This window comes from Carassius auratus, unplaced genomic scaffold, assembly GCF_003368295.1.
Source record: "Carassius auratus strain Wakin unplaced genomic scaffold, ASM336829v1 scaf_tig00031599, whole genome shotgun sequence".
NCBI lineage: Eukaryota > Metazoa > Chordata > Actinopteri > Cypriniformes > Cyprinidae > Carassius > Carassius auratus.
This window is the reverse complement of record NW_020525934.1, coordinates 21,112-46,086: the sequence shown is the minus strand read 5'-3', so window position 1 is coordinate 46,086 and position 24,975 is coordinate 21,112. Positions and strand designations below refer to the sequence as shown.

At 35.8% G+C, this 24,975-nt stretch overlaps 1 protein-coding gene and 1 pseudogene across 1 annotated transcript; both read left to right on the top strand.

Moving 5' to 3' along the window:
• Positions 1–429: 429 nt before the first annotated feature.
• Positions 430–3,857, top strand: LOC113080571 (DNA (cytosine-5)-methyltransferase 3A-like; annotated as a pseudogene).
• A 5,857-nt stretch (positions 3,858–9,714) lies between these two features.
• LOC113080572 (dihydropyrimidinase-related protein 5-like) lies at positions 9,715–24,244 on the top strand. The gene is made up of 13 exons (XM_026252731.1): positions 9,715–9,855; positions 12,592–12,860; positions 16,100–16,258; positions 16,468–16,647; positions 16,977–17,045; positions 17,239–17,283; positions 18,081–18,156; positions 18,717–18,873; positions 18,954–19,095; positions 20,532–20,674; positions 20,779–20,986; positions 21,069–21,237; positions 22,733–24,244. The coding sequence occupies exons 2-13, from the start codon at positions 12,600–12,602 to the stop codon at positions 22,816–22,818; spliced, it is 1,695 nt and encodes a 564-aa protein (XP_026108516.1). The 5' UTR covers positions 9,715–9,855; positions 12,592–12,599; the 3' UTR covers positions 22,819–24,244.
• The last annotated feature ends 731 nt before the right edge of the window (positions 24,245–24,975 follow it).

The following is a 24,975-nucleotide window of genomic DNA, read 5'->3' as shown; positions in this document are numbered from 1 at the left end:
GATATCAACTTTTATAATGTAACGGAATATTTCTATAAAAGAAATGCTGTTCTTTTTTTCCATCACCGAGACTCCTTAAATTTTTTTATCATATTTCAAATAAAAACAATAAGCATCACAACCGTTATCATTGATAAAAATAAGACTGAGTTGTTTCTTTAGTATCAATCAGCATATTAGAATGATTTCTGAAGTACTGCTGCTGAAAAGTCAGTTTTGTCATCACAGGAATAGATTACATGTTAATATATATTCAAACAGGAAACAATTACTTTAAATAATAATATGTTATGTAATTTGACAATATTACTGTCAATTGACCATATTTATCAAATAAATAGCCTTTATTACCACCCCTCAAACTTTTGAACGATAGTGTATATATTCATAACACAGCTTACACATTTGTCCGTTTTAATGATGATTGTCATATTGAGTCTCCGTAATGTTTTTCAATCTTGTTTTTTTTGTCTCTCAGAGGGCACGGGTCGACTCTTCTTCGAGTTTTACCGGCTGTTACACGAGGCCCGACCTAAAGGGAGATCACAGGCCGTTCTTCTGGCTCTTTGAGAATGTGGTGGCCATGGGCGTCAGCGACAAGAGGGACATCTCTCGCTTTTTAGAGGTGTGCAACTGACCATTTAAACGCGACCATTAAGCTGCGCTGAATATGTTTAGACTGTCAGTGGGTCTTTAATATAAACCAGTGGGTTTTGCTGCCACCTAGTGGTGAAATGACCTTCTGGGTAGAAACAAATTAACCCTTTATATGCTTGCTAGGGTCAACATCACACATTTTTATGATAAAGTTTATGATTAAAGATTTATTGGTTTATGTATCACAGTGCAACCCAGTGATGATTGATGCCAAGGAGGTGTCTGCTGCCCACAGAGCTCGCTACTTTTGGGGAAACCTGCCTGGCATGAACAGGTTAGTTAGACGTGGACTCTTCATTCATTTCTTTATTTAATCTCTCACTTTATCGTTTTAATGCCATATCTCCTTCTCCTCTCAGACCTTTGGCTGCCATGTGCAATGATAAACTGGACCTTCAAGACTGTTGGAGCATGGCAGGACAGCTAAGGTGCTTCTTAAACCAACCCCTCGATCGATTTCTGGGTAAAGCTTTGTAAAGCAACACAAATAGCAGTTGTTTTTCACATCTTTTACAGTTTGATAAAGTGCGGACCATCACCACTCGGTCTAATTCTATAAAGCAAGGCAAAGACCAGCACTTCCCTGTCTTCATGAATGACAAAGAGGACATCCTGTGGTGCACTGAGATGGAGAGGTATGATGAAATGCCTTTTAAAAACTTCTAAGCTGTAAGCCAAATGTAAATGTAAATGTCACACTGACATTTGTTCAACAGAGAGATATTGAGGACCTGCTGCAGTGAACAGTGAGTTTTATCTCATATTGATTGAATCAGCAGTCATCTACTGGCTGACTAAAATCATATCTTATGCAGTAGATCAGAATATGACTACATAATGAAACATGTCTTATGTAATCCATTGACGAGACACTGACAGAAACGTTTATATGGCTTGAGAATGGCCTCGACAAAAGCAATTTTCTTCCTTTTTTGGTATATTTGAACCAGTCTTGATTATATTTGTATTTATGACTGGTATTAAAATCCTTTTTGGAGATTCAACCACAAGTAGTCAGTCAAGACAGAAAAGCTAGTCGACACGTTGCTTCATTTACTTGAATTTGATGTACTAAAATAACTAAAACTGAACTTATAATTAAAATAGATAAAAACAGTTTTGTTCAAATAAAATAAAAACAATAAAATGACCAAAACACACAATAAAAATATCAACATTTTAATGAAAATAAAAATGAAAACAAAAATATAAAAATAAAACTAATTCAAATATTAATAAAAAATGTAATAATATCCTAATGATACAAAACAACACCACACACACACACACACACATACACATATATATGTATATATACAAACTTTTCCCAATTTTTCTGACAGAAATCATTTTCTTTTAAAGCCACATATAAGTAGTGAAGTATAAAACCCTTGTTTTATTACAGTATATGGTTGAGAGGGTGATATCAGTACAGATATCAGTACGGATCAGCAATTATACAACACATGCAATGTAGCCACGTGTATCTGACCTTCAAATGGGGTTTAAATGATTGGAATACAAAATGTTTTGTACCCCATCTACACCAGCATGTAGCGCTGACCACTTGTGATCACCCCACTTGACATTATTATAGGGTTATGCCGGTATCCAATTTTCCTGTTGCGATTAAATGCTCATGCTTTTATCACGGTAAACGGTATTATCACGGTATTGAAATTTAGTTTTAAAAAGTGCTCAAAATATAGTAAGACCCATAGGTATCACTTTATAATCTCATTAGTTAACGATTAACATTCACCATAGCTAAATTTGCTACCGAAGTTATTACTCTTTGTAAAAAAAAAATAAGTTCATGTTAGCTCATTAAATAATACAGTTGCAACATTTTAACAACGTGTTATTAAATATTGGAATACCTAAGATTGAATGAATGTTCAGAAGAATTTGTCATTGGCTGTTTATGTTAACTAATGAATTACCTAATGTTAAAAATGAAGCCCTGATGTAAAGTGTGAATTAACAGTAAAAAATCTAAACCTTTTCAAACTACATCCATGGTACGTCCAGATTAAAATAACCTAAATATGTTTCAGAAAGTAGTCCAGCTGCTTTATTTTTGGGGTTTCCAGTGTAAGGACATTTTCTGCAGTTTAGCTCCATCTGCTGTCAGAGAGTGAATGTGCTTTCATTCAGCGAGTCCCTCACGTGTTCCTCCATGTGCTTCTCCTGTGTGCTTGTTTACATCAGAAAGCACACACTCTTTCAAGCAGCAAAAGGGCTTTTAGTTGGACAACACTTTGTTTATGTCCCTGAGCACAATATGGGTTATAAAAATGTTTTGCCCAGTTTCCAGTTTTTAGTGGTTAACCACTATCAGTTTATATTGTATATTATATTATATAAATTATATTTGTGTAAACTGTGATATTTTTCCCAAGATTCTTTGATGAATAAAAGAATAGCATTTATCTGAAATATATCGAAAGTGATAGCATTTTGCCCCATATCTTGAATTTTAGGGATATTCTCTAGGCTTCATCATGCAGTAAGTTGTTGCCCTGCCTCATATTATTCATCAAGCGACTGAATGAAATGGTAGATGATCCACACAGGTCTGGGGCGGGACAAGTGCGTTAAATACATTAATAATTTTAACGCGTTATTTTTCTCCATAATTAATTAATCTAATTAACGCATTAAATTACCAGCCCTAATGTATATATGTATATATATAATATATATATATATATATATATATATATATATGTATATGTATATATTTGCTATCACTTTCGAATGAATTTAATATACTTAAATTCATCCTGTATGATATTCTGTATCTATAAAACAAAAATGGCAATAAATCTGTCTATTTATATTACAAGAGTGAATATATTTGAGCTAAATTTCTGCCCATTTCACCTCTTATCAGGGTGTTCGGCTTCCCTGTCCATTACACAGACGTGTCAAACATGAGTCGTCTGGCCAGGCAGAGGCTGCTGGGAAGGTCTTGGAGCGTCCCGGTCATCCGTCACTTGTTTGCACCACTCAAAGAGTATTTCGCCTGCGTCTGAACTCAAATCCAGTACAGATGAAAAAAAAATTGCAACCGATGTTATACCAAGAGCTTTGAAACCAAGCTCTCATATGTTATCCGCAAGTTTGACATCAGAAAAATTGTTGTTGTTTTTTTTCTTCTGGTTTGGAATGATTGACTCTGTTTAATTCTATTTAATTTTTTTATTATTATTAATTTTACTTTTTAGCAGTGTTATCCAGTATTTTAATTGATTTATGTGTGCAAGCTTATACTTGAGACAAGGCCTCCTTTTAAGGCACTGAGAGACGATGTAACAATTCAAGGCAGAAACGAGAAATTCAATGAGACGCAAAACGCATTTAGTTCGCCCAAGCATTTCGACTCCTTGAGTTTTTCATCTGTCGGGTCGCCGAGCGATCTAATTCTCATGGTGCACATCTTTCCTCCAGCGTCTGAGCCTTGGTAAGAGCGGGGAAAAAAAGTCTAAGTTTCTCTTAGTGTCAGGGGAGCTCTGTCTTAACCAATCCAAAACACCAGATCACAAATACCTCTTTGTTTACAGTTTCTATACACAACTGAAGGTGATAAAGGTACTACTGTAATAGGTGACAATATGGTGCTTCAAGGGGGTGAAAAACATTGCAACTCATGTGGTGCTACTACTCGAAACAAGATCGTGGGGGTCACGTTTTGTACCGTCGCCAGGAAAACCGACTGAAACCTTAAAAAAAGAAAAAAAAGAAAAAGAATCCAGGTCAAGCCAGGTCTGCCACATCTCATTTTATATCTTTTACAGCTTTCTTTTTTACAATATCCTCTGGTGCTCTTTTCAAAAAAAAAAAAAAAGAAAGAAAAAAAACCACACGCCTCAGCCTTTCAATCTTTGAGGTCAGCTTCCTTCAGTATGCATGAAACCAGCCACATGGGCGGTGATGTTTTTATCATCCATACCTTGAAATCAAACGGCTGTGGTGAGCTAGGTTTTTCTAGTGTCACCCAGGCCAGAATCATTACTGTACAACTCTTAGCGCGCGTGGCGGCCGCAGGAAGGATGGCGTCGCTCGATCAGCCTCCGACTGCGGCGTCCGTAGGCTATTCTCAGTCAGGTGCAAACTTTAAAGGTGCGGCTTCACAATGCTCTTCTACCTTTTAATAGCAATTTTTTTTGTGCTGTGTTACCAACAGTATCGAGCACTTTTGTATATGTATACTTTATTTCTTTGATATGTTTTTTTTTTATCTTTCTCCTCGATTCTTATGAATGGTTTTGTTGTTGTTGTTGTTGTTTTTATTTTGGGGGGGGGGGGGGGGGTTGGGGGGATTTTTAATGATGTGAATTTCTTGCCGTTATATAAGGTAATACTTTGTTGTGTACAGTAGGGCTGTGCCAATAGATGTGAACGATTGAGCTAGGATAGAATAAATCCGTCTGTGGTGCCGGTGGTGAAGGGGCCCAATTCGAATAACACCCCTCTCGTGTTTCCATGTGCTACGGAGTCGCTTTATCATAACTCGCTTCGAGAAATAGTGTCTGCTCACGGTTCGTACTGCTATATAATCCCAAAGTGAGTGTGTTTGTGAAATATCTCTGTAGGAAAAGTAGTCGGATGGGGTTTACTACGTCTGGTCCCTAGCGTAGATCTGAAAACATTATTATGTTTGCCAATGGTGGATGTTGACCATGTCAATAATTTTAATTATCACGCGAGCTACGTAGGCTAAATTTGTGAATCTGGTTAGAAACGGGCTCTAATGAAATCCTTATTAGGCTCTTCTTTTTTTAAAAAAAGGCATTGCACTGCTTACATACCTTTACATTTATCATGTTCAGCAAAGTTTTTTTGCTTCTTATTTTCCCAGTTTGATTGATGCCCAGATTGTTTTCTTTTTGTACATTTTGTACATAGAATTTGTCTGTTGCTTTTTTTGAATGGCGTATGAGATGTACAAATGTAATTCTTTGCTAATATATATCATAGAAATCAAAACAGCGCTCAAATCGCAAGAGGGGGGTAATTGACAAAATGGAAAGAGGCTAATTGACATAAGCTATAAAGCAGCAGGGTGTCTTTTGTAATTCATATTTATGTATGTCGAACAGAGGATAAAACTAAAGAATGAGTTCGCGAAGTGATTTTAACAGTCCCATCTTTACTGCACAGCCCTACATACAAAAGTGTGTTTCGATTTGCTTTTTAATTCTTTTTTAAGTACTAAGAGAGGGATTGTAGGAGTTTCCTAAGGTGCTAAACATTTTATCTAATTGAGAAAAAATATATTATTTGGAAAATAAATAAACTTGTCTTGATAATGACTGTTTTTTATGTTTTATTTTTTTTGCTGATTGTTTCTTGTAGTATTGGAGAAGCACTATTATTTTACTCTCTCGTATAAAGATATTAACAAAGGCATTTTAACTTTGTACTTGAAAAAAATAATGATGAGTGATGAAAGATTCTTATATTGTTTTAGAATAGACATTGCTGTAGTCGGTGCTTATCTGTGGGATCATGTACTTATAATGGGAAATAAAAAAAAATAATGTAATAAATTTTGCTGTTAACATGTACTTGCTTAATATCCAGGCAGAATTGCTTCTAAGTCCTACATTCCATGCCATATATCCAGCCCTCCATCTTCTTCTTTTTTTGTATTTTTTATTTCTTCTCTGTTTTGATCCATTTAAGTTGCTTTATTTGAGTATATATATATATATATATGCATAGCATACACACACATTTGGCTGTAACAGCTTCTTGTTTGCTCTCCTAACAGGTTTTCTGTATTTCTCAGTGACACTGTTGATATTTGTGACCTCTGTTGTGTCATATAAACTTTTGCAATCAGCTCATACAGCAAATGTAGCAATCATTTGCCACCTCTCCCCCTTTCTTTCGTTATGTGCCCAGAACGAAGAAAAAAGGCTCCTTATGTACTTGTGCTGGAGAACACTTGAATAAATGTATTGTTTTTTTCCTTCTTTTTTTGTGAAATAGTTGTTTGTTTTCTTTGCAAGTATTTACCATACAATTTTATATTCATTAGATGATTGATTGTATATTATTATTAGTTAAATAAAAATTTAAATTCTACAAATTTATACATTTAATCCAATATTTCAGGATAATATTCTGAAAGGAACACATACTATATATATATATATATATATATTAGTGCTGTCAATCGATTAAAAAAAATTAACTAATTAATCGCACAATTTTTTAAAATTAATCGCGATTAATCGCGATTAATCGCAATTAAAAGACTGAAACTTTTTGGATATGTAAATGTAAAATGTAAATAATTAATGTAAACTCAAGACAAAGAAACTATTTAAATTCAAAATATGATTGTTTATTGGAATTTTTGTTTAACTTGTAACACAGATTTTCTCATGTAAACAACATACCTGCAATAAACCATCAATATCCTCCAAATTAACTGTTGGCTTGAAAGCCATATTTATTACAGAAATAAAAACACAGGCATGTAAGTACCATTTGAATTTCAAAACAATCAATGCCAATAAAAAACAAAAATTATTTCCATGTTGAATTCTAAGTGGACTGCAAAAAAATTCCAAAGTATAGTCATTGCCAGTGCTTTAAGTGGGCCGGTATGCACGGGTACTCAGTACCGCCACTTCCAAAAATACCGTAGATGGCAAGGCACAAATTTAGATATTCAATTATCTAATTAATCTATAGCCTATGCACAAAGACAATATGATCTTTTTGTCCCCTTTTTGTTTTAAAGCTTGATGAAGAGAGAGAGCGCAAGTTGCTGCAGCTGAGGAGGACAGTGATGCACGCGTACAGGAGTGATTGACAGTTCGCGGCACTGTGTACAAAAAATACTCCGCTACACAATTATTTCATTATTTTCGTTTAAGCTTATTAACGTTAGCGTTACAGAAAGGTCTGATTTACGCACTGTTACAGTCATTGTTTTTTTTTTTTAAACAATGACATTTGAGTTCATGATTTTAATGTTGCTGTTTCTTGTGGCAGATTGAAGAGTAATCCGGCAGAGTTTTATACTGAAACTTTCCGTCTAAAAGTCCTTCCTTGGTCTTAACCACATTTCTTTGCACGTTGAACACACATAGGCCACAACTGGAAATAAAAAAAACTGCAACCGCGTTAATTGCGTTATTTTTTTTTAACGCGTTAAATATTTCAAATTAATCGAATGCGTTAACGCGCTAATTTTGACAGCACTAATATATATATATATATATATATTATATAGTGTGTGTATGTTTATTTTATTAATTATAATATGAGTATTTTAGTATATTCTAGATTATACTATATATATTCTAGATAGTTTTTTTTATAATATTGCCTTTCATATATGTGTATATTATATGTCTTATCTAAATTATATATACAGTGCCTATACAAAGTCTTCATACCTTTTCATTTTTATCACATTTTGTTATGTTGAATTATTGTGTTAAACTGCTTTAAATTACTTTTTCCCCCACATAAATCTACACCCCACTCACCATAATGACAAAGCAAAAAACGGATTTATCACAATTTAGCAAATGTATTAAAAGGGAAGCGTTTAAAAAATGACATTGCACAAGACTTCACATCCTTTGCCTTGACACTTAAAAAATAGATCAGAAGCTGACTGGAGTTAACCTGTGGTAAAATCAGTGGATTGGACATGATTTGGAAAGGCGCACACACCTGTCTAATTTAACAGCAGAAATAGATGTCAGAGCAAAAAACTAAGCCATGAGGTCAAAGGAATGGCCTGCAAAGCTGAGAGACAGGATTATGTTGAGAAAGGTCTGGGAAAAACTACAGAAAATTGGCCCAAAAAAAAGAAGCATTTGGCCTCCACAGTCCTTAATGGATGAAGTTTGACACAATCAGGACTTAGATCTAGCCTTCTGAGCCAAACTGAGCAGTCGAAGGAGAAGGGCCTAGGTTAGAGAGGTGATTAAGACACTGATGGTCACTATAGTTGAGCTCCATGATCTTATATGGAGAAGGACAAACATCACTGCCACACTCCACCAATCTGACATTGATGGCAATGGGACCAAACAAAAGCTTCTCCTCAGTAAAGATACTTGAAACTGATTGGATTTTACAAAAATACACCTAAATAACTCTCAGACTATAAAAAAAAAAAATTCTTTGGTCTGATGAACCTCAATTCCTTATTCATGTCTGAGGGAAACCAAGCAGCACTTAACACCTGCATAATACCATCCCCAGCGGTGAAGCATGGAGGAGTGGGGTGTTTTTCAGCGCGGGAAGTGATCAGAAAAGACGGAAGGCTGAATGCAGCTAAATACAGAGATATCCTTAATGAAAACCTGGTTCAGAGCACTCAGAACCTCATACAGGGCCTAAAGTTCACCTTCAAATATGACAGTCACCCTATGCACACAACCAAGACAATGCAGGAGAGCTTCTTGAGTGGCCAAGCAAGAGATGGGACGTGGAACCAATTAGACATGTTTGGAGAAACCTATTAATGGCTGTCCACCGATGGTCCCCAGCCAACCTGACAGAGCTTGAGATGATCTAAAGAGAAGAATGGCAAATAAATAAATAAATAAATGCATATGTGCAAAGCTTCAAAAGACCTGAGGCTGTAATTGTTGCCAAAGTGCTTCAACTAAGTTTTGAGTTAAAGTTATGAAGAATTGTGCAATGTACTTTTTAATAAATTTGCAAAGTTGTGATAAATCCGGTTTTTGCTTTGGCCTTATGGTTATGTTAAACTGTATTTAAATAATGATATGTATTATAAGCATAAGAATATGGAAACAACTAGTTTAAATAGATATAATACTTTTTATACCTATATTATAAATACATTATATTTGTAAATTTTATATTTATGTATATTTATACAAAAAAATAATAATAATTGTATTTTAGTCTGGTTTGCACGGTTGCCATCCCCTATGAATCTGTGTGAATGGTACGTACCACTGACGACAGGACACGCCCATTCTGTAATACCATTGGCTGCTGATTAGTCCATCGCTGTGTATGTCGCCTGTGATTGGTCAACAGCCGGCTCTCACTGTCTGGATGCTGCAGCAAGGTTACCGGGCTGGACCAACCGTAGCATCTGCTGCCTGCATGACCGTCTAACAGGCTTCACTGTACACCAGTGCTGAAAGTGAAGGAAAACCGCTTTTTGAGGACATAACAAAGGAAGTAAGTGCGCTATGTGTTGCTATTTTGCATTCAGTTGTAAGTTATTTTAAGAAACTCCTCACTGACTAGCACAGACATATGGCTCGGAATCATGTAATTTTGTGGTATGGAAAGAATCTACCAGTCTTGTGTCTCGTGCTTCCCTTGTGTCATTCCTAATGTTAGCTGGTAATTGTTTAACTATCGATTGAACGATATTTAATAATCGAGTCGATCAATGTGGATATTGTATATCCACAAACAGCTCGAGCCCACCAGCAATCAAAGCGAGTAAACGCGAGCGCACGCCCGAAAACTGATCTTTCCGTTATGAAGCCGTTGTAATATCATTAACGTTATACATTTTGAAAGCCCAACGTTGGCATTTCATGATGCCTTGAGGCGTGTTAAATGTGTTTAGAGTAAGCTTGGTGTGAAACCCATCGATATGCTCTAAGTCTACTTCATCACCATCATCAGCCTCTAAATGAAGCCTTGTGCATGCAATCTACATATCAGAAGACCTCACTGATGCACTCACTGCATTGCACAAATGTGCATGTCTACATGGTCATAAAATACCTCTTGTAGCCATGTTTACACTTCACGTGACTGCATGCATGCTTTTGCAAACTAGAAGTATTTAAACATTCTAGCATGAAAATTCTGAAATAATATAGGTTAATGAGGTATAATGTTAATATTAAATATGCTAAATGCCCTTTCTTTCAATTTGCTGCAGTGAACATGGCATAAAAATGTAAATAACATAATATAATGTATTCTAAAATAAATGTTAAAATATTTTACATTTAATTTGTGCAATGCAGTACACCATTTAAATATTTTAAATGCAACTTAAAATAATGTTTTAAATTATTTTTTATTACTTATATTGCACTGATTCTTTGTCTTACCACAATTAACATTTTAATATAATATAAAATAACTTTAATATTGTTTTAAATCACATTTATTGTGTAATACAGTATATAATTGTGAATATTATTTACACAATTTAAAATCATACATTAATATTATGTTTATTTCACTGATTCGTTTTGCTCTAATAGTTCAAACTGCACTAAATGGCCCTTCCTGTTTTACTGAATAGAAGTTGTAACCACAAGACAGATCAGAAGTTTTCATGTACTTCATACTATCCAAAAGAGCGCCCTGTGGATCTCATGGAATATGGCACGGTTCAAAACTGGGTCATTCTTGAGGAAGGCCTCCGTGAGTCATCACAAAGAGCAAATGCTTCAATAATTTTTCTCTAGGCTGTGCTGTGAGGACAGGACAGTTGTAGCTCATGCACTGTACTGTTTCTTTTTATAGTAGGATGTCTGAGACACACCCTTATTCTCCAGCTCCATAGTAGCCCCTCCTTTCCCACACACACACACTCGCCATTCACCATCAGGGGCTCAGAACAGGGTGTGGGGGAACCCTAGGCAGCGCCATACTTTACATACACGCTTTCACTTGGGATTAAATCATAAGGAAGTGCGCTGCTGCAAGGAATGTGCAGCAACAGCTGCTAGCCTACATATATTTCCTGCTAACAATCCCACATCTCTGCACATGCAACGCTGGAAAATCTGGGTCAGAATTGCTCTGATCATTTAATATGATTTACACACCCTGTTTCTGTAGTGAGTTGAGGTTTTGTTACGTTACTGGGACATTTGCTGTAGTGCTGTTTTAAATTGCTTTTATGTGTCATGAATAATTACATGGAGTCGAATGTGACTAATCATGCCAAGCTGACGATAATCACACATGTTGGTGTCTGTTTACCAGCTAAAGTCAGATTCTAGAATGGTGATATGCTTTGAGACCTCTTTAAACTAAAGCTGTTGATATGAATGATTGATCCTGTTTGGATGTCAAGTAAGTTCCTCTGGCTCAAGTGGTAGAGACTTGCGTTAGCAGCGCAAGGTTGTGGGTTCAATTCCCAGGGAACACAGGATAGGTAAAAACTGTTAGCCTGAATGCACTGAAAGTCGCTTTGGATAAAAGTGTCTGCTAAATGCATAAATTTCATTTAAGTACATAGTTGGTTTCCTTAGCCCAAATGTGGAAAAACGGTTTTATGCAAGCTCTCCGTTAAGATATGTGATATTATTCCAAAAGTATGGTGTGTATATTATTGTATAAACAGGGTTCCCACTTCCCATGGTCATGGAAAACCTGGAAGTATCAGTATAATCTCAATATTTCTGGAAATGTCTGTAATAATTAAATAAAAAATGATTAAATACGCTACAGTTATTTGGTAAAAATACAGTAAAAAAATTAATGTTGTGAAATAGTATTGCAGGCTCAAATACCTGTGTTCTATTGAATATACTTTAAAATGTAACCTACTTCTGTGATGGCCAAGCTTCAGTGTCACATGATCCTTCAGAAACCATTCTAATATACTGAATCGGTGCTCAAGATTAATTTCTTCTTATTATTATCAATGTTGAAAGCAATTGTCCTGCTTAATATTTTTGTGGAAACCATAATAATGTTTTTTAGGAATCTTTGCTGAATAGAAAGTTCAAAAGAACAACATTTATTTGAAATATAAATCTTTTGTAATAATGAAAAAAAAAAATGTACTGTCATTTTTAATCAATTTAATGAATCCTTGCTGAATAAGTACTAATTGCTAGTAAATTAAAAATGACTGAATGAGTTATAAAGACACTGTAGGGTTATATAATACACATCAACATATTGTCTTTTGATTTATTTTAATTTTTTTAGGTTGAACCATGTCTTCCAGCTCATCAACGGTACGCATTCTCATAAAGGGAGGGAAAGTGGTGAACGACGACTTCACACAAGAAGCAGATGTGTACATCGAGAACGGCATTATCCAGCAAGTGGGCAAGGAGCTGATGATCCCAGGAGGGGCCAAGGTTATCGATGCCACAGGAAAGCTGGTGCTTCCAGGTGGCATAGACACCAGTGTTCACCTGAACGAGAGCTTCATGAATGCCAGCACCGCAGATGACTTCTACAGCGGCACGAAGGTATGAAAGCCAGCGTGAACTCTCATTTGACTTACATGTTAATGGTCTTATTGAGAATTATTTATCAGTGCATGTTATTTTTTAGTAAAACATTTGTGGTGCTTCATCATCAAGAATCAAATTTTCAATTCCTTCCATTCAACAACCTTGTCTTTTAAAAATCCATGCAACTCCCTGTGGATAAAATCAAGTCCCAACCATGTGTTTGTTTCTTTTAAACACCCCATTTCACTTGGAAACAGTGTTGGGTGTAACGCGTTACTCTGATTAAATTACTCATCAACTGTAAAAGTAAAGTAAGAGATTACTGTTCATTTTGAAGTCATTCAATTACAGTAAATTATGAGGTACTAATAACAGTTTTAAAATCAATATTGAACTTGAAATCTAAATTTATCTTCAAATGCAGCCTCTTTAACCCTTTGCACCAATAATTATGCATTCACTTGCAGTTCTTTTCTGATAACAGAGAAAAGACCCTAAAATACTAATACTAAGACAGCAATCAAATCTGTAGAGGGTTTACTTTTATTTGTCTGCAGTAGGTTGCCGACCCCTGGCTTAGAGTATTATACTCTAAATCAGTTTTTCAAAAATGTATTTTGATTTTGCATTATATGACTGTATGTTAAGCAATATGAGTTTTTTTTTCTTATTTCAGAAAGCGTTTTAATACAGTGGAAGATCTAAACTAAAATGATGTGTGATGTAGCATCCATTCCATGTCACATTCATTTGTTCTTGTTTTATAAATAGTTCAAAAGCAGAGATGCACTCGCTTCAGCAGCCCTGCCTAAATAAATCCCATGGGTCACTTAGCAGACACTGAGATGCAAGAGTGAGCATTGCACACTCACAGTCTGGTCCATCAACCGCAGGGCACGATTCACCCTAACAAATACATACACGCTCTTATTCCCAGAGTGCTGGGGGCTTTGAGATGACAAATAAAGAGTTGTTGTAGAGTTGCGCTGTTATTGTTAGCCTTGGCAACACAACTGACATTCTCTTCCCCCCTCCTCCCTGCATAAGACTCGCCAAGCACAGAGACAAATGGAGATCAGATTCTGTTTCCATAGATACTGGAGCACTGCTGCAAAGACTGCTGCAAAAGCCTTTCACTCGTGCCATTGTGCCAGAAGACAATGGTGCACAAATACACGCCCCTTCAGCTGAGAGATGCTTTTACAGAACCATTTTTGTGGCTGAATTACTGTTAATCATTGTTTCCTTGTACTGAAAAAAGGCCTTCTACTAATTGTGTATTTTTCTGTAAAACATTATGATCAGATAGATATTGTGGGATATTAATGGAGTTGGCTAAGCCATTATGAGCAATTCATATTATTATTGTATAATGTTATGGTGGATAACCAACACTGTCTTTGCTAAAGACTTGAAAGAGCAAAAAAAAGAACTCCTATAACCTTATAGAACACCCTAACAACCATCAGAACACCTTTACGATGACATAGAAATGATCAGAACTTCCCAGCAGCCACCAGAACACATTAGTAATGCCTGTAATAGCCTAAAAAAGTGGTTCCCATCCACGTTCCTGGAGGCCCCCCAATACTGCACATTTTGCATCTCTCCTGACACACCCAATTCAGGTCTTGGAGTGTCTACTAATGAGCTGATGATCTGAATCAGGTGTGTTTGATCAAGGTGACATGGAAAACATGCAGCGTTGGGGGGACTCCAGGAACGTGGTTGGGAACCACTGCCTTAGAAACTGCCAAAACATTTTAAAACAGCCTAGGAATTCCCTAGCAGCCACCAGATTACCCTAGCAATGATCTAGAAATGATCAGATCATCCAAGCAACCAGCAAAACCCTTTACAAACAGCCTTGTAATTCCCTTCCAACAATAAGATCACCCCTGCAAAGAACCTAGAAACAATCAGTATATCCAACCAGAAAAACACCTTAAAAACAGCCAGCAACGATTCCAGCAACCACCAGAAGACCCTAACATCGGCCTAGCAATGCCCTGTCAACTACCAGAAGACACTTATGATGCCCTAGGAATAATCACAGCAGCAACCAGAGCACCCTAGTAATGCCTGTAATGCCCTAAAACCTCCAAAACACATTAAAACAGCCCTGGAATTAAAATAATTAGCAATAACCTAGAAATTAGCAAAAATCTGAGCATCCTAGCAACCACCAGAACACCCTGGCAAGGAGCTAGAAATATCCAGTACATCCTGACCACAAGAACACCTCTAGTAATAATCAAAGCATCCCAGCAACCACCAGAACATTCCAGCAGCAACCAGAGCACCCTAGAAATGAAAACCACCAGATTACCCTAACGATAACCTAGAAAATATCAGGGCTTCCTGGAAACCACCAGAACAGCCTTGCAATTCCCTAGCAACAATCAGAGCATCACAACGATCACCAGAACGCCATAGTAATGGCTGTAATGAACAGCCAGAACACCCTAGAAACAAACACAACATCCCAACAACCTCTAGAACAGCCCAAAACAGCCTACAGTAGCAATTCCTTATGAATCACCAGATCACCTTAGCAATGACCTAGAAAAAAACATCCTAGCATCACCCAAGAAACCACCTTAGCAACGAGCAGAACACCTTAAATCAGCCTATAATTTCCTTAGCTACCACCAGCACACACTAGCAACATTGAGAGCACCCTAGCAATCACCAAAACACCACAGCAATGACCTAACAACCACCCTAGCAACCACCAAAACACCACAGCAATGACCTAACAACCACCAAAACACCACAGCAATGACCTAACAACCACCCTAGCAACCACCAAAACACCACAGCAATGACCTAACAACCACCAAAACACCACAGCAATGACCTAACAACCACCAAAACACCACAGCAATGACCTAACAACCACCAAAACACCACAGCAATGACCTAACAACCACCATAATAATGAACAGAACAGTTTATAAGTCGCTTTTGATTAAAGCATCTACTACTAAATGAATAAATGTAAATGTAAATACAGTAAATGCCCATAAACAGCCACACAGAACACCCTAGTAACCATGCAGCAATGGCTTAGCAACAGATTCGATTAGATTACAGTTCCCAAATACAGGTCTAATTTAACCTTGATTAATGTTTTCTGAGTGCTGTTACGTAACATTTCATTTCACGTGAACATGTCGCTGTTGTGTTGTCGTCAGCTCATTAAACCGAGTGATTGGTTGGTAGTGATGCTGTATGGATCGGTCTGTTGTCAGGCTGCTCTGGCTGGAGGCACCACTATGGTGATTGGGCATGTGCTGCCAGAAAAGAACGAATCATTGCTGGACGCTTATGAAAAGTGCCGCTCTCACGCCGATGCCAAGGCCTGCTGTGACTACGCTCTTCATGTGGGAGTGACCTGGTGGGGACCAACGGTATGAAGTCTGTGTTTGCAGAGTATGTCAACTTTCTATAATTACAGGACCAGGAAAAAACGTGCTGAAAATGTTTTGTTTAATTAATAGTTCTACAATAATCTTAACTGTCTCCATAGTTGTAATTTATTTGCTATTGCTATTTTTGCTGTTTGTTATTAAAGCTTATCATTGCATAAAGCACTATAAAGGTGACTTGACCATCACAGGTTAGGGCTCAAATGGAGACACTGGTGCGGGAGAGAGGGGTGAACTCCTTCCAGATGTTCATGGCATATAAGGACGTGTACATGCTGAGGGACAGCGAGCTGTTTCAGGCCCTGCAGAACTGTAAGGACATCGGTGCTGTGGCCCGCGTCCACGCGGAGAATGGAGAACTGGTCGCGGAGGTATAAATCAGGGAACTGGTGCAAAACCATAATGAACAAGTTTTCCTCCAAAACCTTGTGAGTTGTATACAGGCAGCAGCTTCACACATTACAAGTAGCACTATTCACTTTTATCAGTAATTACTGGTGTTATGTGAAATTACCGTTTGTATGTGATGCTGCCTTTATTTTGGCCAAAATTATGAGTAAAGCTGGCATAATGCTGTGATAGTGACTTCAAATGCTGTCTAGGTAGGATCCTGTCTTCCTGCATAGTTTATAGGTTATTTATAGGTTATATTCATAGGTAATTTATCATGTTATGGCATGTTTTTATTTATCCACACTAGGGTGCCAGAGAAGCGCTGGATCTGGGTATTAGTGGACCAGAGGGCATTGAGATAAGCAGACCTGAGGAGGTAAAGTAATCATTCAAATCCTGTGATTTGTGTGACCATAAAAGATATTAGTCACATTGACACTCTCTCTGCAGCTGCTAGTCTTTCCCGTCTCCATGTTGCATTTCCATGGATTATTAATACTCTTAGGCGTCTGTTCACCATTAGTTTTCACTGGTGACATTTGTGTTTTCTCACTTACTTCCATGTGCAGCTGGAAGCAGAGGCCATCCACCGAGCCATTACCATCGCTAACAGAGTGAGTATGATGTACAGGAGTGAACTGTTTAGCAATAAATCCTTTCAGAAATGTATCATAGTTTCCTCAAAAATATTAACCAGCACAAAGTTTATTTTACATTGATGATAAAAAGCATATTTAGCATATTAGGATGATTTCATGTGGCACTAAAGGCTGAAGACTGAAGACTCAGATTTGCATCACAGGGATAAATCATTTATTAAAACAGAAAACAGTTTAAATATTTTATAGTCTATTTAAATATTTCACAATATTACTGTTTCCACTGTATTTTTGAACAAATAAATGCAGCCTTGGCATAAGAGACTTCTTTCAAAAACATTTAAAAAATCTTTATTATTAAATCTTTTTACGCTGAAAACAGTCATGCTGCTTAGTATTTTTTTGGAAACTATGATAGTTTTTTTTTTTTTTTTTTTTTTTTTTAAGGATTCTTCAAAAGAACAGCATTTGTTTAAAATATACATTTTTGCAACATCATAAATGTCTTGACTGTCACTTTTGATCAATTTAATGCGTATTTGCTGAAAATAAGTATTCATTTATTTAAACTTTTAAACAAAAGTGTACTTTGAGTCACTTTGAGTCATTTCGCAGCAGAAGCAAATGTACATACTGTATTTTGCACATGCAGTATAAACAGAATGTCAAGATAGCTGCATGATTGACCTGATGAGCCAGCGTTACTATGTGACGAATGACAGTTTTGAAACAAACATACGAGTTACTGATTAATTGCTTTTAAGAACTTTAAATGTGATCAGAATGAATGTCTTCTGCTTTTTGTCTCTTAGGCCCACTGTCCTATATATCTTGTGAATGTGTCCAGCATGTCAGCAGGGGATGTTTTAGCATCGGCTAAAATGCAGGGTAAGAGCCAGGCAATGACACTCAAAGGACAATTCACAGTCGCAGCATTTTAATTTAGTATATTTGACCCTGGATCACAAAACCAGTCTTAAAGCTGCGGTATATTTTTAGCAACAGCCAAAAAAACATTGTATGGGTCGAAATGATAAATTTTTCTTTTATGTCAAAAATCTTTAGGACATTAGGTAAAGATCATGTTCCATGAAGATATTTAGTAAATTTCCTACCGTAAATATTTCAAAACTTAATTTTTGATTAGTAATATGCATTGTTAAGAATTCATTTAGACAATTTTAAAGGCGAGTTTCTCATATTTTTTTGCACTCTCAGATTCCAGATTTTCAAATAGTTGTATCTCGAGCCAAATATTGTCCGATTCTAATAAACCACACATCAATGGAAAGCATATTTATTCATCTTTCATATAATGTATAAATCTAAATTAAAAAAAAATGACACTTAAGACTGGTTTTGTGGTCCAGGGTCACATATGACACCTGAATATTAAGCAGTTTATAAGATAATGTGACTCCGAATACTGAAGCGTGATTGGTCGACAGGGAAAGTGGTGCATGGAGAGACCACCACTGCTCATGCTGTCTTAAACGGGCTGCAGTACTACCATCAGGACTGGGCCCACGCAGCTGCTTTCGTCACTGTGCCACCACTCAGACTCGACCCCAACACACCCAATTACCTGCTCAGCCTTCTGGGAAAGTAAGTGGATTCACCATGTAGCAGTTTAATTGAATCAGATACCTGTATAGTCACGTAAAGGTATTTTCACTGTGATGTAGTGACACTCTGAACGTCGTGACATCGGACCACCGACCCTTCACCACTAAACAGAAGGCAGTGGGTAAAGACGACTTCACGAAAATCCCTCACGGTGTTCCCGGGGTGCAGGATCGCATGAGCGTGATTTGGGAGCGAGGAGTGGTATGTTTCAGTAAATCACAGAAGCCACACTGATGGCTAGAATCATCACAGTATCTATGTTTGTATAGCCAGTGCTTGTGGAAGTTGGTATTTTATACATATATATATATATATATATATATATATATATATATATATATATATATATATATATATATATATATATATATATATATTAGGGCTGTCAAAAATAGCGCGTTAACAACGTTAATTAGTTGTTTGTCGTTAATTACGTCAAATTTTTTAACGCATTTCACGCATGCGCAGTATGACAAATTATTTAGGTCAGGAAAGTCTCGTCGATGTCTGAATTCTCAAAATAGTAAAAAACAGCGGCGAGCGCTGCGACGAAAACACAGAAGAAGCTTAAGGTTTTACCCCAGTTACTCTCAAATAGATTCAAGCCAAGCTCGATAAACAGAGACGACTTTGGTAGTTGATACTCTGGAGCTTCTTCCTGTTATAGCGTCCTGTGTTTCACACTGCGCATGCGCAGAGCGCCTACATGCAATCCAGCGAATATTACAGCTGTTTGGAAAAGCATTTGCATTTTTACTTGGTTTTACTGGCACTTGAAGCCTTCAGAATGTGAAAATATCGATCCTAAAGTATTGTGGCAGAGCAAATGAACACCTCCCAAAAACAAGAGTGCCCAGAGTGCAGAGGGCGCATGTTTGTGTTTCTGAGTTCATTCTTTCGAGTTTCTCTATGCATAATTTCATAGATATGTGGCTATATTTAACCACTGGTTCACCTAAAACTCTTACACTGCATCTGTAGTTAAATGGCATGGTTTGATATAGTGATAAGTAAATGTTAAACTTTTGAAATTCAGAAAAAAAAGAACCACATATTGATGAATCAATACATGAAAATTATGTATCTGTGTCCTGTTATTTATCTTTTGGTACGCATTTCAGAAAAAAAAATGGTTAGGATTCAGGTGTAACTGCAAATAGTGATTAATCCTGATTAATCCACTGAAAATTCTGATTAATTTGATTAAAAATTTTAATCATTTGACAGCCCTAATATATATATATATTGTTGTTTACAATTTGTTATTTGAAACTGTGCTGCATTTTTTTTTTTCAGGATTCTTTGATGAATAGAAGGTTCAAAAGAACAGCATTTATTTGAATATTTATTTTGTAACAATTGTCTTTATTGTCACTTTTGATCAATTTAATGTATCCTTGCAGAATAAAATAATTTGTTTCTTTAAAAAAAAATCATTCTGACCCCAAACCTTTGAATGGTATTGTATATAAATAATATATAATAAGTTATAAACTATATAAAAAATATTGTATTAATATTAATATAAAATTCATATCATAGACAGTTATGTTGCCAAAGACAAAAAAAAGTAATAATCATAGAGAGGACAGGAGATGACAGATGCCGGAAAAAAATCTATCTGTCTTTCTTAATAGGTTGGAGGTAAGATGGACGAGAATCGGTTTGTTGCTGTCACAAGCTCCAATGCTGCAAAGATCTACAACCTTTACCCGAGGAAGGGCAGGATCATCCCTGGAGCCGATGCTGATGTGGTCGTCTGGGATCCAGAATCAACAAGGTATCCAAAATAATGATAAGTGAATTCCGATCAGCTGAGAATGAAAAAATATATTTCATATACCAAGTATTGCAAAATGAAATGACATGGTTTTGTGTCTGTAGGACCATCTCTGTGTCCACTCAATGGCAGGGTGGTGATGTAAATCTGTACGAGAACCTACGCTGTCACGGCGTCCCGTTGGTAACCGTCAGCCGTGGCCGCGTGGTCTATGAAAACGGCATCTTCACCTGTGCTGAGGGCTCAGGAAAGTTCTACCCTCTCCGAACTTTCCCAGACTACCTGTACAAGAAAATGGTCCAGAGGGAGAAGGTACTCTCACTCTGTTATATCATGTTTCTTTGACTGCGTATCGCAGTGCCTCCACTGTTTGATTGTGACCCTCTTCTCTCAGTGTCAAGCAGTCAAGGGGGTGGAGCGTGCACCCTACACTGGAGACGTAGCTGCAGTGCAGAATTCAGGGAAGAAGGACGTGGGCCCTTCAGATGGGGACATGAACCCACGACCCTGCACGCGCCACGGGGGAATGAGAGACCTACATGAGTCCAGCTTTAGTTTGTCTGGTACAGTAGTCTGCATTCAATCAAACTGAAGAAATTGTGCAGTTCATACTTGATATTCAAATAAAATAACATAAATGTATAATTTGCATAAAGCAAATATTTGCAATAAGGAAGTGAAGCAGTAAAAAAATATTTTTCACTGGCATTTTCCTTGAATTTCTTACAAAGAAAGTGAAATTCTCATTCTATATGGACACAATGTTTATTTAATTAAAGCTTAAATTATGTTTTGATTACTTTTCTACAATTAAATATGTTTTGATCAAGAATACAGTAAAATAATTACTTTATAATTGCACCTTACAGACACAAATTAGAATATAAATATGATGTATGAGTATTGAAAACCTGGTAAATCATATTTAATTGTTAATTCTATTTACTGAAGAAAACAAAACTATAAGTAGATTTACTTAATTTTTTGTTTTGCAAGTTTTTGCACACATACATTTTAAGTTAAATTTAAGTATTGAAATAAGTAAAATCTACTTAACTAAGTTAAGTAAATTTAGCAAAGGAATTTAGTAAATTTACCATGACCAGTTAGAGTTTAAAGGATAATATCAGTTTATTTTGTGTAATACACAATACACTTAAGTATTGTGTATTTAACAAAATAAACTGATATTGTCCTTTAAACTCTAACTGGTCATGGTAAATTTACTAAATTTATTTGCTAAATGTTACTTAACTTAACATTACCCTCAGTTACAGTTTATATAATTTACTCAAACGAGGTAGCACTGGAAAACAACCATGCCATTAAAGCATGTGGTTCATTTGCATACATGTAAGTGAGCAAGTAGACAGCTTATTATCCTTTAAAATGAACTCCAGATTCATTGTCAGACAAGATGTGCATTCAATATCGCATGCAATTTATCGTGCAGCCCTACTCCACATATCACAAAACAGTAAGTTACTAAACCTAATGACAAAATCAACCATAAAACAGTGTAAATACAACTTGAAAACAGTGAAATTTGTAATCTTTTTAATTATTCATGCCCCAGTGGATGATGGGAAAAATGGGACCATAACTTTGATATTTACTTAAAGAATCCTTGTAAACATACCAAGCAATTCCAAGTAAAATATGCTTATAATTTCAAACTTTAATTTCTAAAAGCTTAAATTGGGGAGTAATATACTTCACTTTTTAAAATCTTGCCTGAACTTAATGTAGAAATTACATTTGTTTTTACATAGTATTTAGTTCACCACAAAAAAAATAAATAATTGTATTTAAAAATAACATATGAAGGTATTAATGTGAATGTGAAATAAATTACATACATACATACATACATACATACACACACACACACACACACACACACACACACATATATATATATATATATATACATATATATATACTGTCTAGATAGATAGATTATATAAACATATAATATATGAATTTCTAAAATGTATAAATATATTTAATTACAATTCCAGTAGCCCGTGTAGCTTAGCAATCTTTATCTTTTGATAGGTGCCCAAATTGATGATAATGTTCCAAAGAGGGCTTCCGCGCGGATCCTAGCGCCACCTGGTGGTCGTTCTAGTGGAATCTGGTAACATTTCGGAGTCTGAAACGACAGGAAACAGCTACATTTCTGATCAAAATGATTTCACTTGAATCACTTGCAAGAAAACACCTGTGGGTTTCTTTTCATTTTTTATGTGTGTGTGTGTGTATGAGGGAAAAAAAGATATATTTGTGCGGAAACTGGAAAACAAGGTATGTGTTGGAAAGGCTTGGAGGAGATTGAGGAATCCAGAGTGTTACAGGGTGTTTTGTTCTTCATATTCAGTCACATGAAATAGTGAAAGTTGTGTTCAAATGCAAATACAACACTGTTGTAGTGCTAAATAAATGACAGACCCTTTATGGTTTTTGTTACCACATTAACAACAGTATGTTTTATGCAAGCTGCCGTATAAACGATTTTAAATATAGTGACTGGAGACTTATTTAAGAGTGGGAATGTTACTAGTTTGTGTATTTGGTCATGGCTTGAAAATGTGAACCATTGTAAAGTTATTTAATATATTTTAATGTGTTGGCAGATGACTGTACATTTACCTCAGTGTTTATCCACTTACTGACATTAGCACTCTGCCTCTCTACGCTTACATCTCTTACAGCGACCAGTTGACAACACTTTCTGCATTGAGGTGTTAATATTTATATCTTATTTTTGACACTTATAATTCAAAGACAATACAAGCTATTTGTTTCTCTGTCATATTTCTAGTTCTTGTTCATGACACAGGTCACTATTGTTTTTACGTTCAAAAAAGGATCATTTTAAGTTTTACAGATGCCCTTTGAAAGCACACATGCCTGACCTTCTAAAATGTGAATTAAGAAGAATATCTGTTACGTATCAAATTTAGTTGTGTAACTAATCCAAAAATGTATTGATCTCTAATTTTTAACTGACCAGATTTTTTTTTATCCAATAAGTCTACATTCCCTGTTACTGTTACGGGCACTTGCAAGTTATTATTCATAACCATAGCATAATTTTGCAGTGTAGCTCTATGTTTATTCTAGAATTAACTGTTGGCTTAACACTGAACTGTGGTGAAAGTTGAATTCTATCAGTTGTTCACTGAACTGTAACACTGTGGATTAGTGACTATTGATCTGCATGTTCCAAAACAAGTCAGAAAAATACTGCTTCACTTCTGATCGACACTAACCAACCCTGTTAAAAGACACCACACAGCTAACTGAGGCATGTGTTCTTCTTGTACATGTATGTCTACTTAAGTACTTGAAACCCTTCTGTAGAGACCAGTAGAAACACAGTAACACACACACAGTAGAATGGCAAGAACATTTCTGTTGGTGCTGAATATTCATGTATTTTTTTATTCAGGTTTTTCAGTATGCTTTTCAATTTTTTAATATGAGCTATGTATGCACTACAGTTGTATGTATTAACGTATTATGTTTATCTCATGAAAAAGTGCAAATAAACCCGCTTAAACCTCCTATTCATGTGTATTATTGAATAAATGTTAATGTTAGTTAGTGTTTACTAACATGAACAAACCATGAACATTATAGTATTTATTACAGTGTATTAATCTTTGTTAATGTTAATTAATGAAAATAGTTGTTGCTATTCATGTTAATTCGCGGTACATTAACTATTTTAACAAGCACAACTAATTTTAAGAATGTTGATTTTTTATATTTTAATAAATGTTGAAATTATGCTTTAGATAATGCTGTAGAAGTATATATATATATATATATATATATATATATATATATATATATGACAAAAAAATGTTTGAAATAAAAAAATAGATAGATAGATAGGTATAGATTTATATGGGTGTTTTTCTTTCAATTATTTCAATCTTTTTGTTTTACTTTTGTGCCACTTTGAATAATTCAAAATAAAATACAAATCGTTGTATTCATAGGTTATATTATAATTGCTTGTATTTTTGTATTTTTATTGTGCCTGTTCAATCATTCTTCCTTATTTCTAAAATGCTCAAAGGTTGAGTTTGCCTAGACATGTATTTATTTTGAGCTTTTCTCATACCCATTATGCGTAGAATTAATCGATCTGAAAATCTGACATAATATTAGTACAGCTACACAGAAACACACTGGACGCAAACTGATAACGCGCTGCTCTTCAGTTCTTCACAAAGAAATGGAGGAATGCGTCTCTGCTGAAGGGGCGGTGCGCATGCGCAGAGGCGGAC

Excerpts from the sequence above, each read along its gene's own strand:
- LOC113080572 (XM_026252731.1), top strand. The coding sequence starts at position 12,600 with ATGTCTTCCAGCTCATCAACGGTACGCATTCTCATAAAGGGAGGGAAA. Across the intron at positions 20,675-20,778 it reads TGGGATCCAGAATCAACAAG|GACCATCTCTGTGTCCACTC; the intron begins GTATCCAAAATA and ends TTGTGTCTGTAG. Across the intron at positions 21,238-22,732 it reads GTCCAGCTTTAGTTTGTCTG|GTGCCCAAATTGATGATAAT; the intron begins GTACAGTAGTCT and ends ATCTTTTGATAG.